The 16,556-nt window shown below is 42.9% G+C and overlaps 1 protein-coding gene across 1 annotated transcript; it reads right to left on the bottom strand.

Annotated features, from left to right (window-relative positions):
* Positions 1-3: 3 nt before the first annotated feature.
* emilin2a (elastin microfibril interfacer 2a) lies at positions 4-15,894 on the bottom strand. Its single transcript, XM_028428448.1, has 9 exons — positions 15,618-15,894; positions 14,900-15,025; positions 13,168-13,358; positions 11,148-13,070; positions 3,980-4,330; positions 3,065-3,118; positions 2,611-2,658; positions 2,372-2,512; positions 4-1,895 (listed from the first exon to the last, which is right to left on the bottom strand). Exons 1-9 carry the CDS (start codon positions 15,761-15,763, stop codon positions 1,561-1,563), a joined length of 3,315 nt encoding a protein of 1,104 aa, XP_028284249.1. The 5' UTR covers positions 15,764-15,894; the 3' UTR covers positions 4-1,560.
* Positions 15,895-16,556: the final 662 nt, after the last annotated feature.

Raw genomic sequence — 16,556 nt, 5'->3', positions numbered from 1 at the left:
CTCTTTGATGCACTTCCATGGCTTTATGTGTATATGATTTAGTAACAGACATAGACATGGATCATACCTCCAACACAAGTGTAACAGTAACATGATAATATGCAGTAGTGTGACAGAAACAGACAGAAAAGCACAATAATGATGATAGCTTCATTCAGATACGTCATAATTATTTCAGAAGTGATTAGCTCCATAGCTGCGATGTTTGCGTCATGATTACAGAAGTGTGTTTTGCTTTGATTCGTCTGCTTGTTCTCTACGAAGTATGTTGAAGTCAAATAGATTTATCTTATAATTAACAAAAAGGAATTCCATTCTTTCTATGAAAGTAAAGCATCTTGTGTGAAAGAATCACACTTCACCCTCTATGATCCTGGGATATGTGGTTATATTAATGTTTGTTCTCACTAAACTGCTGTGGAAAATGATCCAGTGTATATGCTGATCATCACATTTTTCTTTCTGTCTTTGATGCCTTTTCATTTTGTTTGTTTTATTCTAGAATATTTTTGTGAGACTGTGTTTCGTTTGGATGTTAACGCTTGCTTATTTGATTGTGTCTGACCAACAGAAATACCTTAAATGTATGCTGTGTTTGATTTGTATATAAACTGTGGTTTAAAGAGAACAAAATTTCATTGTAAGAAGAAGAAGAAGGGAAAAAAGGAGCAGGCCTAACGAAGCTAACAAAGTCTGGCTTGTGGTCATATTTGTATTAAATAAAATTTCTAATTGAACACATTTGTGTGCTTGTCTTATAAAGTCACAAAAGTTCAGATTGGTGCTGCAACATTTACCCTGCTGCTTATTTTTTTAGTAACAATAACCAAAAAGGGGTTCGTGCAGTTTAAATACCTCAGGTGCACTTGGTTTTACAGAGTGGAACAAACATGAAAGATTTATGAAAACAAAAAATTCAGACAACTCGGCTCTGAATTTAAAATGATCACTTTTCCTCCTTAAAGGGTTAACGGAGGCCAAAGTGAAAAGATAAACCCCTCCTAGAGTTTACTGTTGGAAAATTCTCAGTCTCAGGAGTCAGAAGGGAAATTTCTCTCTCATCCACGCCCACTATACAACGACCCAAAGGGGAGTTTTTTTTGTTTTTTTTGCCTTGTCTGTCTCTGAAGCCGGCCAATATGCACCATTAATAAAAGCTAATAAATATTTTCCATGTCAAACGTAACGGAGGAAGTGAGTTCATGTTCAAAGGAGATTTATTGCCTAATCGTCTTGACAGGTAACCCTACTTCATATTTCTACTCTTTTGAGATGCTAGTGCTACAATAAAAATGGCTTTTAATGTATTTTAATGTAAATTTACAAACAACTGCACATTCACAATAAGTACAAAACTTAATCAAATATATTAGATACACATCCTGCTTTTTTGTATTCAGGTATCTTTGGCATACAAACATAATTTCTTTAAATGAATTCATAACTTCACACAGTGGAGCTGTATGTCTACAGCGAGTGGAAAAAATATTTAACATTTCCTCCAGTCCAACACTCTGGGAACTGATTAGTCCTCATCATTACCGCCCAGCTGAGCTCCAGCTATCTTTTGGCCTGTGTTGAGTACAGGAAGATGGCGCTGTAGGTGGAGAGGATTTCTCTGGCCTCAGTTGTGGCCAGCTGGCCTCCGGTCCTCACCAGACCCACGCGGTCTCCTTTCCTCAGGGGGAGGATCAGACTGAAGGACACCGTACCTCCACAGCCGCAGTGTCCGCCAGCCGAGCCGCCAGGATTAGCAGCCACAGACCCGGCTGAGGTCTGCAGCCTGTGTACGCTGCGGTTAGACACCGACAGGACAGCCTCCACTCGGTCACCCTGCTTAGCAGTCAGCAGGCCTGAGATCAGGTATCGACCATCCTGTGGTACAGTAAAGATCCCTGTAGAGGAGAAAGGACATCATAATCAATAATGTTAGTATACAGTGAGATGTCTGCTGCTGTTTATTGGGCCTGTCAGCAAAGATGACAAGGATCCTACTAATGAGTTGTGACTGTAGCCACAGCTTGCTTCATCTTTTTGTGACACAAAGTGCACGATTGCCCAATTAGGTATTAGAAATCCTTCAGATTGTTAAAGCAGAAGAGGAAACGGGAAGAATCGTATCATTGTAGTTGTTTTTTTAAAGCTCTCTGGGGGAAAAAATCTTTCCTATTTATGTTGATGAAGATTCTCAGTCATCCAGGTCATCATAAGTAGAGAAGATTGAAACAAGGCGTCTGGACTTGTAGAGTTTTCTTGAAGACGTTTCACTGCTCATCCAAGCAGCTTCATCTTTCCTATTTATATGTCTTTTTATATAACAACTCATTAAGACGCTGATCCTTACATGTGTGTTCATTGTGTGTGGGAGTACCTGTGTGGGGATCATAGTGTCCACCATCGTTGACGAGGACTCGGTTAAAGCGAATGACACCGAAATCTCCATAGAAGGGCAGCTGAGTGAGGCCAGCAGAGAAGGAGAAGGGGTCCGTGAAGGCGCTGTTGTCTAGAGAGACTGGACCCAGAAACATACATATGTAAGTATTAGCTTCATTTAACTCAACTTCTTTTTCTTCTGAAAGACACAGAGAGGTGTTTCCAGAAGGAATGTACCTGGTGAGTCAGCTGGAGGTTGATACATCTGGTTCCAGGGCACCTTTGCTGCAAATAGTACAAAATGTGTTAACTCATTACAGTGTTTCAGTGTTTCCTCTGCCAACTAGAAGGTGTTTTTTTATAGAAACGCCTCATTCATATCTCTGCATGTATATCTGGAGTGAACACAGTGAATTCAGTCACTTGAAATTTCATCCATCACCTCCCATTGTGACATTTGCAGTGTGTAACCCAGGGTAAAAACTTTTTCGGTGAGTGCCTGCAGACAAGCTAAAATCCTTCCACAATCCGCCCACACCTCCCTTAAACCAAACACACATCCAGTTCCCACTCCCTCACACTCCTAGGCTACAAATTATTCACAGCTTTTCCACTTTTTTTTTTTTTTAACACTTGTTCAATAGAATGGCAAAGCCTGCAGATGCAATGTAACGTGATAATGAACTGCTACCTCTGTGGCTGCTTGACGGAGGTTTGAAAGATGCAGGCTGCAGAGGGGGATAGCCTGCAAATGGAAAAAAGATGCACATGAAAACACCACGGAAATACACTGTAGGGTTGTTTCTTAATACTGATTATGATATGGATTTATAATTCAGATCAACATGCAGAGTCAGGTGTATAAAGCAAACTAATAAACATTCACAGCTCCTGATGGTGTGTGTGTGTGTGTGTGTGAGGGACGAGGAATAATTAAAACGTCGGAGTACGTGTGATTTATCAATATTAAATGCCTCTATTGTTTCTTGTGTTAACATTTCAGACTAATTGGCATTTACATGAATTATTCTCCCACAGTGTCAGTTAACAGTAACTGACGTAGGCTGTTCTCTGTTTGTTTACTGCCAAAAAAAAATCATGCAGGCAAGAACAAAGCCTTTGTTTTTGTTGTTTCTGTGTGCTGCCCAGTTAATTCAATCCAGAACTATCTGGATCTGTTTTCTGTCTTCCATTCAATGTGAGGCCCATTAAAAGATCCTTTTGATACAGATAAATGCATGTGGATAATTAAACTTCAGAACCAAACAGACCCGACGCTCAGATCCATATTTCGTCAGTATAAATGACTTCATCATGACTGTAAACTGACAACACTGCTGAAAAGAAGACTAATGTCACATGTGGTGCTGCTGGCTCTGCTCAGCTCTACACGGTGTCACAATGGTGACATAAAAGTGTCAAACAACTCGCTTCCTGTCATAGCGTTGATGATGGTTTTATTCATAAACTGAGAATCTGATGTAACACTTTGGTATGCTGGCAGCACAGAAATAAAACCTAATGTAGAAATCTTAATTAAATCTTAATTTAAGCAAAATTAAGATCATAAGTAAACATAGGAAAGGTCACCATTAGCTCTGCTCACCTGGCGCTCCAGCAAAACCTTTCACGGGCCTGTCAGACGAGTCCTCGGACCCTCTTCGCACTGTCACCCTGCGGACATACCCTGGAGGTCCCGCCTCACCCGTTTCCACCACGGGCCTGATGGGAATCAGAGGTACAACGGGGTTGCCCGGCTGGTGGGGGGCAGAGGGCTGGCTGGGTGGACTGATCCTGATCGTGTGCATGTTGGGCTGCCCCGGCTGTCTGGAATTGTATGGCTGCCGCGGGCTGGACGGTGCAGCAGGGATGATGACAGGGATGTGGATTTGTTGAACTCTTCTGGTCTGAGTTGGATCGGGCACAGAGGCAGGCCGGTCTGGTCTTAAAGTCATTCCTTTGAAAAGATTAAAAAAGGCAGAGCGGCAGGGCTGTAAATGTACAATTCATTCTGTGACCACATGATACAATCAGAGAAAACAGAAAGACAAAAGCATCTGCGCTCACAACAGCAGAAAGTTTTGGAAAATGCAAGCGAGCACTTTACATTTTGCTTGTAAATCCCACTTCCTCCACACATTCAGACCGCACCTCTCTTTAACTGCACTGCAACTCCCAGAACCAGAGCCATTATTACCCTTCATAAAAACAAGGTGGGCGGTCAGTGTGAGTTTTAGGCAATGAGAATTATGTGAAGAGGAACCACATGGCTGCCTGTCAGACTCCCTGAGGGCACAGACTTCACCTGGGCCTCTGACGGGAGCGTGCAGATGCTGTGAGAGCATCCTGGGGACAATAATTACGGTAGCTGCTCTGTGTCAGCCTCTCCTCACAACCAGGTGTCACACTGTATATAGGAGTGGGTACAATTAAATGGCTTGTTTGATCTTTATCTGCATCAGGATGTTCTAAAATAATAAAGACAGTACACAATACAACAACATGGTGTACTGTCTGACGTCCCAACAGTGTTGTGAGGCTGGCATGGCTCAAATATGAAACAGAAGTGTGGGTACATGTCCATACACCATTCACACATGTTGACACTGTTTGTGTAATTATTCTCATGACCTGCAGGGGGAAACAAAAAAGCTGCACTGTAGCTTTAAGTTTATTTTTGATTTTCATTAAACTGTTATCACTGATAGCTGTACAAAGAAATAGAGCTGCTAGCTAGCAGTCATAGCACATTTTTTGTATATATGTGTATTTATTCATTTTTTTAAACACAGGTATCTTGCTTGTTTTGTACCTTTAAATGAATATTTACTTAACTTTTAACTACATTAATAATTTGTTGTGGCTGCAAATAACCATTTATAATCCCTGCATGTTCTGCCTCAGCTAAAAGTTTTGTAATTAATCAAAACGTGTTAATTTATCTGCACCTTCTGTCGGCAATCATGCCTACGTATGCCTACATACCTGAAAGCAACAGTCTTACATTAGAGTCTGTTACTCTGGATTATCAGAGAAATCACCCACTCATTTCTTATCAAATAAAACTCCATCACCCATCCACCAGATTGTCCCGCCTCACCACAAGCTGCTCACAAACCACATGTATAATCAAAATCAAATTAAACCCAGCGATCATGTTATACTGAGATAATCCAAAATCCTCTTCTTCATTTCCACCCTGCACCTCCTTAAGGATGCTGGGTGCCTGAGTGCATATTTCCCAGGAGGTCTCACTTAAGGGGGGGCAACCACAGAAAAAAAAACACACACATTCACACAGTGTGGCCACAAGCAGCATCACCAGAACCAGATGTTACTGCTCCAAAAGAGGGGGGGGGTGTTAGTCACTCGCGCCTCATCAGAATTGGGTGATGGTGTTCAGGAGTGTCTGAAAGCATCAAGGAGCATTGCAACAAGCTGATCACGCAATGGAAAATGGTGTCAGGGGGGGCACAGAGCAGGGTGTGGTGCTTCCACACACTTTACAGTAATGCATCAGTCACAGTCTGACATACATGTTTCTATTTTTTTCTAGGCACATGGACACAATTTTCATCCTACACCCCATTTTCCTTCCAGTGATATTAATGATGGGAGGTTGGCTCGGATTGTGCACTGCCTGGCAGACCTTTGGGATACTGTGTGCAGGGGCTCCTCTGAAGACTTCCAGATGGGTCAGAGATGGAAACACCTCAGCCTCAAATATCACACCAGGGAAAGAGTGGCAGTCAAAGCACCCTCCTACAAAAAGCTGGTGATGACTACAAATATAGTGTGTGTGTTGCATGCAATTTTCCATTCATTCTTTCCCAACACACACCCTTTGACTTCAAAAAGCCTTTTATGTCTTGTTTTTCTTGTATTTCCTCATCACAGTGGACAGTTAATCTTACAGCCTGTCTTTCCAATACAAAGTCAGAATGATCAATTGTAAAGCATTGATCCATGAAATCAAAGACGTTATTTTATCCTTGGGTTAAAACACTTGCTTTTTTGGGGTGGTATTTTCTGAAAGCCTCATCCATCAATAGACACTTACAGGACAGAATGGAGGGAGAGAGAGAGAGAGAGAAAGGAAGAAAAGGACAAAGTCCTCTGGAATTTTTGGAAGGACAAACTGGACAGAAGGAAAGAGCAACAAGAGAGAGCGAGAGGGAGAGGAGTGACAGGGATGTAATTGGAGCTGAACTGGGATCATCTCCAAAAAAATGGAGTAGAATATAAACAGACTGAGAATCGAATGGGAAAATTCAGTACAAGAAGGTTGATTAATCATAGTGTGAATGAGGAACAGCATGCTCAAGCTGCGAAAAAACAGAAGTGCTTTCCATTATTTGTACATTTCCAAATAACCTCGATCAGTGTCAGTTGCCTAAATGATGCAACAATATTTTCTGCTTGGAGGGGTGTTTTATTAAAAATAAAGGTGTTCCTCTGCTGGTGTGCAAGCCTGTTCACCGAGCCTTATTTGTCACAGAGCCCCGTTTGTTGCAGGCGCTGCTGTGTGAACACCTTCAATGCACCTCACTGCTCGGTGTGACTTTCACAGAGCCGGAGTAAGCAGAGAATTTTGTTACACCTGAGTTGTGTGAAAGGGCAAGCCACCACTAGAAATTGTTTCTAGCCACAGAAACAATCGTCAGGAGGCACACCTCTGATTGTGCGTGTCCTTTCAAAGTGCGCACTGAGGCGACATTACATCAGGGTGAACAAAGGTGGAATAAAAGGGGGGGGGGGGTCTTCAAAGCGGCTTAATACAACAGTTTTCTGTGTGAAAGTTACTACAGAAATCATCCAACAGCTGGTCTGCATGAGGCTGGATAAGCTACACAATCTCAGCTCTCAGCTGGAAGGACCAGGCTTTGGCGTAGCTTGATGCTGGTGATGTGATAAGTAAGCAGAAGCTCAGTAAGAGGTCTATGCTTGGGCTGAAACTTAAACTCCAGCTATTCATTGACTTCCTGTCTGTTAACATGACTGAGAAGATGCCAGAACTGTGGACGATATTAAAGAACGAAAGCCCTGTAAGTGCTACTAGTTCTCCTGTGTTTCAAACAGACTACGCTGACTCACTGTCCCCTCTTGTGGCCCAAAGTAGTATTACACAAAGATGTGAATTAGCACTAGCTTCAGATACCAAAGAAAAACAGTCCAATATCTCTTTCTCATGTCAGAGCAATTCGTTCTTTCACACACTGAGGTCAATGAACTCATCCACTCACTCATTCCTGCCTGCTCGCTGTATGACGAGTTTATCGACAAAATGAAAAAACATTTCCATCATTTCCTCCAGTGCAACTGGATCACTGCTGTCACATAATCATTAAAATGTGCGGGGATCTAAATCAAGATTAAACACAATGCATGATGGTACATGTTGCTAATCATCCATCCAACCATCAGTTGTACACCACTTTTCATGATGCATTGTGGGAATATTTGAGTGCACTTTATAGGATTTATTGATTCTCATTACATATTCAGGCAGGTCTATAAAACAGAGAACGCTATGTAGCTGACGCCATAATAAGTTGGGTGTGGTTTTAGACAGCTAATGACAGCAACTAATGTTGCAGTGGCACACCTCTGCTGCAGCAGCCTCTGCGGGTGAATCAGTCCCAACGCCTTGCAACCAAAGTCATGCAGTTCCATTCAGTAGTCACACTAAGGACAAAGCTATTCCAGTTAATCTTGCAGTTATGTTATTACAACACTTGGTCTGTCTGCAGCCTCCTCGGGGTCGTCATATGACTGTGTGGAGAATATGAGCTCAAGCACAGAGAGGAAACATTTCAGTAGCCTCTCAAGCACCACCACACCCACTGAGCGGAGATTTTTATGTGGATACTTTATCTCTATTTAGACTATTTCTCCTTTTTCCAAACTGGAACAAAACATTAAATCTTGACCCGCACAGCGCAACTCCCTCTCTTGTGGGATTTAGGATACAGGCACTAAGAAAGAGAAATGAGATTGGCTCTTAATGGAAAAGTTTGACGCTAGAGATTTAGATAAACGATATCTGAATCAACAGGAAGCGACAGCCAGCAATTTGTTAAGACAAAAGTTTAGATGTTGTTGCGTGTTTGTTAAATTCAGTATAAATATGTCATTTTAGTGACAAATACAGGAACGTTCTCCAGAGGTGGACCCTTGAGGAAGTGACTGTTTCTTACGTAAATGCTTCCATATCTTTCAAGTGTCTGAGCTAATTTAAATCCACGACTTTGTGTGGTATTCCTCATTCAGAAAAAAATAATCATCAGCAATGCCCTTCACATTCTCATTCAGTAATTTGTCACCCATCCTATCCCCTGATAGTCACCTTTATACCATTACTTAAAGAAGGACCATCCTGACATCTCTTTCTGGAGGTTCAGGGTGCAAATGTCTACAAAGAAACGTATCAATGACTCCTTGTAGTTGCATTTTAATATTATGTAATTTGCCACAGGCTAGGTGCAGTAAATGCAAAGCTGGAAGATGGAGTAAAACAGGAAAGGGGAGCTCTTCGCAAAATTAGGATATCCATACACATCTGGCTTCTGACAAGCTTTTCTAACTACATAAAACACTGAGGTAGAAAGAGGAGTAGCTTGGCCCTGCTACTCTCTCACCTCAGGTGGGTGTTGGTTCATTTGTCTTGGAAAGTTACGGAGAACAGTTGGCACAGACCATCTTGGAAATGTGTAGGGGGATGGGCTGCTATCTGACCATACCATAAACAGCTGTGGATGTGCATTGATCCTGCTTAATCTCCTATTAAAGGTATTGAAGTTGAATATTACAGATTAAGAAAAACTGTCTATACTTGGAAATAGAATATGAAATGCCTCCCTGGCTCTAAACCATGAATTCATCTGCCCTCCTTTTCAGTTCAGCTCTCTGTCGCTCCATTGTTTTGGACTGTGGTGTAAGAAAGGGAGGCACCGGCTGATGGGGCCCCAGTCATGACATCACAGCTGAGGGTAGTTGAAGCATCTGGTCCTGGGTGTGGAGCCCTGCTTCTCCCCTCTCCATCAAGACTGGCTCCAGCAGTGAGGCAAGGCCCTTAATGAGGACCAGACTCCACACATCAGGCTGAGGTCACCCTACGGGAATCTCTGGAGGTTGGTATGTGAGAGGGAGGTGTGTTTTTGTGTGAATGGACAGACTGAGGTTCTGCGGTGTGGGTAAAATAGCTATGTCACAGTGAAAAGAAACAAAATCGCACGACTCAACATGTTCATAAAGGGAATCGGGAAGACAGAACAGTCCCCTCGGTGTCGTGAAATCAACATAAAGGTGCAACGGGGCATGAAGTAAAAATCATTACAGTTGTTAAGAGGCACTGTAAAAATCTTCTGCAGTATTTAACCTGTCTCATTCCTTATAAAAAAATGGGGAATTCTTAACACAACATGAATCTAAGTCACAGGAAGTCTCCAATGTGGGCCTCTGCTTCTTGGTGCTGGGGCATATTGAATGACCTACTGAAGGCGAGGACGGGAGGCCCCCGTGAACCCGTGTCCTCCCACTTCGGGAAATACCCTGTGGCCATTCATGGGATCTGATCCTTTCCTCCAAGTCTCCATGTAAACCAAGCAAGTAGACTGCATTTTAATGGAGGATTATCTCCAGGAAAAGTTTGTGTTTACACAGATGTTAATCACTCCTGATAAACTCTATGCTGGAGGAAGCTGAAAAAAGATGTGTGTATATAACTTCTTTTGGCTCACTTCAGGGTGGGAGGACCATTATCTGAATTTAATTACTGTAACTTTACCCACTAATGAAGCGAAACCAGGTTGCTGTTCAGGCGGACAATTTTGTTTCCCCACTGTGACATATTGTATGTCCGGCACCCATTTTTATTATAGGGTTCACTTGTGTTTTGTGTATTTTATATTTCTATACTCTTTATTTTTACCATTATGTATATGTTTAGTATGCCGAGTGCCTGTATATTGCTGCTGCAATAGCAACATTTAACCTTATTTCTATTTTATTCTATCCTCCAACATCTTTCTAAGTAAGAACCGGGAGGCTGAGTTTGATCATTTTTTTTCTCTTTTCTGATAATCCAACATTCATTCCCTTTAGCAGCAACTCAACAGGAGATGGGAGAGTAAAGCACGTTTGGATGCAAGGCTAAGTGGCTTTCAGAAAAGACTTTCCAAAAGAATGCACCATTATTCCCATTTTAAGATATGTGTGATGCCACGTAATGATGCCAAACTTATCAACTTGCCTTTGAGTGTTTCTTCTATTATGTTCAGAGTTAGTTTCAAGCAGGAGTGTCATGATATGTCAGATTTTTGAATGTGCCTGGTGTCAGTTGTTTCTGCTTTCCACTGCGCTGACTCGCCCTTTTATGCTGCATATCAATTCAGGGCTGTGCCTCAATCCACTGCCGGCATAGAGAGGCAACAAAATGCATCAAAATTCCGCCTCTGTGCCTTTCCAGTTTATGGAAGATGGACAAATAGAATTTGTGGCTGGGATGGCAAAGAATGGGTGAATGAATGAGGCTGTAAATTCACCTCTGCAGAGTCTTTTGACCCACGAACAAAAGCCCACTGCACCCTTACTGATTGCAGAGAAAAGCCAGATGTTAGTGGGTCCTAGTGGATTTGTTTGGCCATTGTAATGAGCTCGAGAACAGAAGATGCCAGGTTTGCTGGCTAAATGCATCCTTTTCTCTTGACTCAGTAGGCGGAAGAGTTGTTGTTATATTTCTATTTTTACCACAAACATCATCACCACTGACTCACCTGGCTCTTTGGGCATCGCCGACAGCTGTGCCTGGAACTTCTGCAGAGAATTCCGCAGCTCGAGGATTTCTGCACCGTGATTTCCGCATGTGACGTTCATCCTGTAGATGCAGCTCTGCAGGCCGCTGACGTGTCTCTCCAGCCCGTCTTTCAGTTCCTTGATGTTAGTGGAAACTCCATCTAACCTTCCGCACACCTTCTCAAGTCTGCTTACACGTCCATCCACGGCGGAAATTCCATCAGAGACACCCTGTGTGTTCTGTTTACAGTGATTTAGCTCAGAGGACACCTGTTCACTGAGCTTATCCAGCCTATCCTTCAGCTCCTTTACCTGATGGTTGGTGACAGCATCAGGTGAGGCCAGTGATGGACCACCGGCTCCACCGTGCTCTGCTTGGCAACACGTTGAGTTTATTTTCTGCATATCCAGGGTGTTTTTGCTCATAGAGTCACTTAACCCAGTAACGGCTCCAGCCAGACCGAGCACATTGTCCTGCAGATTAATCAGGCCCTTCTTGAAGTCGTCCATCGTCCTAATGTGCCTCTCATTTCCGACTGACATCCTCTGAACGAGGTCCTCCAGTTGCTTGACCTTGTTGTTGTTTGAACTGACATCTGTGTTAAGAACGTCTAAGTCATTTCGATATCGTTTCAGGTCTTTCAAAATGTTTCCCAGACCATCATATGTGGGTACAGAACTTCCTTCACCTACAGTCACTGCAGCGCCTGAACATCCAGCAGAGCACAATTCTCCAACAGCATTAATTTTATCATCTAACCCCTGCAGGAGGAACTCATTGTTGTTAAGTTTTGTCTGCATAGCATCCATGGAGTCACTAAACATCCCTGGGAAGGAGTTGTTGCTCATTTCCACCAGCATGTTTGTAAACTGGTCCTCCATACCGCTCAAACGATCATCCAGAAGTTGCTTGAGTGCTGCCACTTCATCTGAAATTGTACGGGTCAGCTTCTCTTCAATATAGAAACAGTGAGTCTCTGCATTTTGTTCAGTGATGTTCATACGCGCCTCCAGCTCCTCAATCAGCACGCTGAATTCACTAGCTTCCTGAGGAGCAGACAGGTGTGCCAGCTCATTGTCAATGCGGACATTCAGGATACGGTGAGCCTCTGCAATGCGGTCGATCTCGCGCCAAAGGTCTTTGTGGTCACTGTGGTCGTTCGCTTCTTTGGATAGATCGGTCTGCCTTTGAGTCCGAACGGGTCCATCTGCAGCAGCCATGTCTAGACGTAGAGCCCGGATCTCCTTTCTTAGATCAGCCTCCTTTGTGTCCACCAGCTTGGTCAATCGGACCACAACTTGGTCTTGGCCATCTTCACAGGTCTTCTGCAAGGTTTGGATCTTGTCATTGCATGAGCTCTGTACTTTGGCCATCTGCTCCTCCACACTTTGATCAAGCTCCTTCTTCAGACTCTGAATTTTTCCATCAATGTAGCTTTGCATGACATCTAACTCTGCTATGGCCGGAGTCTGAGACTGAGAGGCATCCATCAGCACACGGATTTGCCCCTCATGACTTGACGTGATTCCTCTTAAATCTTCCAAAGCGTCGTCCTTGTTTTTCAGTGCACTATCAATATCATCCAAGCGAGCTTCTATTTTTTCTAGGGCCTTCTCTCCGGTGATTCCACCTCTGGTTGCTTGATGGCCATCCAGCACAGCGGGGCTCTCTGTGCCTGCAGCCGTGGCACTGTCTGGTGGGCGCATGTTATTCAGAAGTGTCACCAGCATCTTCTTTGTGTCGTCCTGCAGGTCCGTGCGGAGGTTGGCAGTCAGGCTGGTCCAAGCGGACTGGAGATCGAGGACTGTCTGAGACAGACGCTGAACTTCATTTTCCAGGAGACGCACCTTATCTGGCCCCCCATGCCTTGTCTCATAGTGCGCTGTCTCTCTCCGCTCTGCCCCTGTAACGAGAAACAAATGGTTTGTCTATCTTAATATGAACAGATTGACGATGAGGTAGCTTTTTCAGGGAAGGTTGAAGAGAAGCTGTTTTCTTACGCTGTGTGTGTCTTGTTGTGTGTCCAGGATTTGGATGGACATAAGGCTGTGTTCCCTGCACCGTTTGTCGATCTGGGGGTGGTTTTAAATCTTTGCAGTCCGGACCTTGGTGACCAGGACAGCATCTCCACTCTAACTCTGTCACTGTCTTGTAGGCAATCTTGTATGTGGGGCGAAACCGAGTGTGGTATCTGTAAACAAACACAAATATAGACACGCAACAAATCATACTGTAATCTGCTGGTCAAAAGAGAAACTGAAAAAATAATAACTGTTTTCCTTGGGAAGTGTTGACTCCTCTGATCACCATGGATCCCTCAATACATGAAGATTTCATTTTTCTAAGCCAAAGAAAACAGTTCCCAAAGAAACAATGGATGACATCACTTCCCTGAAGGCCCTGGGTCATGTCATTTGAACATCTGGAAAGTTGATGTCTGAAACAATCACCTTTGCACATTTCCAAACTGTCACTGATAACACTGTGCTGCAATCTCAACTAACAGAAAAAAAGTAAGCAAAAACCCGTGGGACAAGATTCATCATAATCTGAGGTGTCTGTTCCTGCTGCCTGCTTCTCTTGCTTTACGCAGAAAGTTGGAAAATGTGCTCTGGTGATCTAAGAAAGATCAGCTTCCAGGAATCTTTTTCTGTGCAGAGGGGGCTCGTGTGTGTGTGTGTGTGTGTGTGAGTGGATCACAAAGCTAAACCACAGATAGCATGTGTTAAGAACTGATGATGATTCACAAAGCAAAATATACTGAATATCATATAACAACACAACATCTTCCAGTACAGATTTGTTACTCACCACTTATGGTGCCCTCATTTACAATAATGACTTTCATAATAAAACTTTCATATTGTGTTACTTTGAAGATGATTTATTAGTAAGACTAAGAAGGGGGGGTGGCTGTGGTAAGAAATGTCCATTGTGTCATGATTGTTTAGTTTAACTATAATAAATCTTATGTGCCGTTACAAGTGTTTATTGGCAGACACATTCATTTAACACGGAGCTGATTGTATAGCTCATAAGTGTGACTATAGTGGGATTCCTATGCAGGAATGCATGGCAGGTTTAGATCATGATCTGTTCTGCAGGTGTGACGACAAACCTGATACATAGAGGTCTTTTTTTGGGATCAAAGTCAGAAAAGTGGAAAAATCAAGAAGTCAGACTGGAGCTGGCCCTTATATTTTCTAAATAAACATTCTGAAAATTTGAGAGCTACACAGTTTTCTTTCATTTATTCTCTTGTGTTAGTGCTTATCTTGGAGAGTTGGCAGTCATCTCTGGGTAACTTAACTCACAACTCAATCAATACTTTTGGTGATAGATGGATCCTGCCTTTTCCAAGAACTTTCCATCCCATTCCAACCCAAAAACAAAAAGCAGTGTAAACTTTATGTAGACCTATTTGTGAGCTATCCTTAACTGCATGGAAGGACAGGAATTGTGTTGATTAGAATGAACTATAACTGTAATTTATTGGAGAGAACATTTGAAGCTTAGACAGAGAGTTTTCATCCTCGCTCGTCCAGCTTTTGCTTTTTTTTTCTTCAGAAAATCTGTCCACATTTTTGGTTCTGCCAATTGAGTTTCACAGCCACTGTGAATATTTCTGCCTCCAGCTCTTTTTTTTTTTGAGAAAAACATTTTGTATCCAGTCTGTCTCATACATCTAAACATGCACCCTCAACCCCTTCTCCCTGCTCCCCGGATGCTCACGTCACTTGTTGCTGGCAGTCGGGCTGGTAGGCTGGGCAGGGGGCCACCACGGGCTCCTGGAAGCTCTCCACACTCCCCTGCACGGCGCAGCTCACGTTCTTGTGCACCACATAGGCGCACCAGTTCCTAAGGAAGGACGGAAGCAGATAGAAACAACAAGACATAAACCAACAAGTCTTACAATGACTTTAGAGGAATATTGCGCAAATACCACAAACCATTTGGCAATATAAAGTACCGTAATTAAGCCCATATGCTTCACTATTCTCCCCTTTAAGGCTGCGTCTTTCCAGTTAGTTTTTTTTTTTATCATTTTGTTTTCTTTGAATGTACCAGGAAACAGTTGGAAATGCGCTAATGGTTTTCAGGATGAGCGATTGGGCTAATCAGAGACATTCCAGCGTTTATCTGCATCTTATCACTTTTAGCAACACTGTGCAAACTCGAGCCAAATTTAGTCACAGTCTGATAAAGTGAGGGCTAACATAATACATATGACCATAAGAGGCTAAGTCTTTACCGATCCAAGGTCATTCCGCTCAATAAAACAGCTTGAACCTCATCGGATTTTATTGGCAGCTGCGCAACTAAAGCGCACAGATTCCTACTGTCAGGCAAGAGAAATGCGTAAAAGTGAACGCCCCGTGTTCAACTGCAAACTTCAACCAAACTTCGCCTCAGCAAAAAAAAAAAAGTATTTAAACAATCAGTTACTTACCTATTCCTGTGCCTGTGTACCACTCCAGTGTGTGCAGACCCGTGGAACAAGCCGTAAGAGGGGGGAGACCCGTAAGTGAGCTGGAAGTTTAAAATCAGTGTGAAAACTATCCACCGCCAGTCCATCTCTCCAAGCCTAACAGTCATACTTACAGCAAAAAATAAATATTTCTAGGACGGTACACGAGGAACTACCCTGTTATTATCATGCGTTCACAAACACTAAAGCTACATTGCCCCTGTGACTGGTCTGACTCCAGTAAGTGAACTTTGGGGAAGTCCACATTCACTCCCTTGGAATGACGTCCAAGGCCCACACCCTCCTCCAAGAAGAAGAAAAAACTTTCCCTACTCTTTTTTCTACTCTTTTTTTTCTTTATTAAAAGGAGGTGTTAAGTTCTAAAAGTTTTTCCTTAATTATATTTTTTCTGTTTTAAGTCTTTGGAAACATGAGATGATTAATTACTGTAAGGCATTTAAAGGGATTGCTGCCATCATGAAGTCAGTTAACAGCCACAGCTTCACGCCTCACTGATGAAGAGCAGGGTGATGTCTTCAGAAAGCAGCCACACAGCTGAAAGAGGTGTGTGTGTGTGTTGATGATATTCATGGCCTGGGATAACAGTAGTCATTTACATTCAGTCTGCCCTGCTGGCAATAGAGGGAATAGCCCACATTGTGATCACTCTGTACTTTCCTGCAGCAGCTCAGTGGGCAAATGTTTGTTTTTTGTTTTTTTTAAAGCCAAACTGAACAATTTGCTGTTTTGTTTTTGTGGCAGTAACAGACACACAACTCTGGAGGCAGGAATTGACTGTCACAGCTTTGTAAAAGTGTGAGCAGGAGGGTTTCCATACACAGTGATGCTGTGAAAATTATTTTTGTGAGATGGCTTTAAGCTGTTTCCCCCCAGGGCGCTGTCACAGGGAATACTGTGTAA

Source organism: Parambassis ranga, chromosome 17 (assembly GCF_900634625.1).
Source record: "Parambassis ranga chromosome 17, fParRan2.1, whole genome shotgun sequence".
NCBI lineage: Eukaryota > Metazoa > Chordata > Actinopteri > Ambassidae > Parambassis > Parambassis ranga.
Note: the sequence above shows the minus strand (reverse complement) of the source record. Positions and strands in the feature narration are given on the sequence as shown.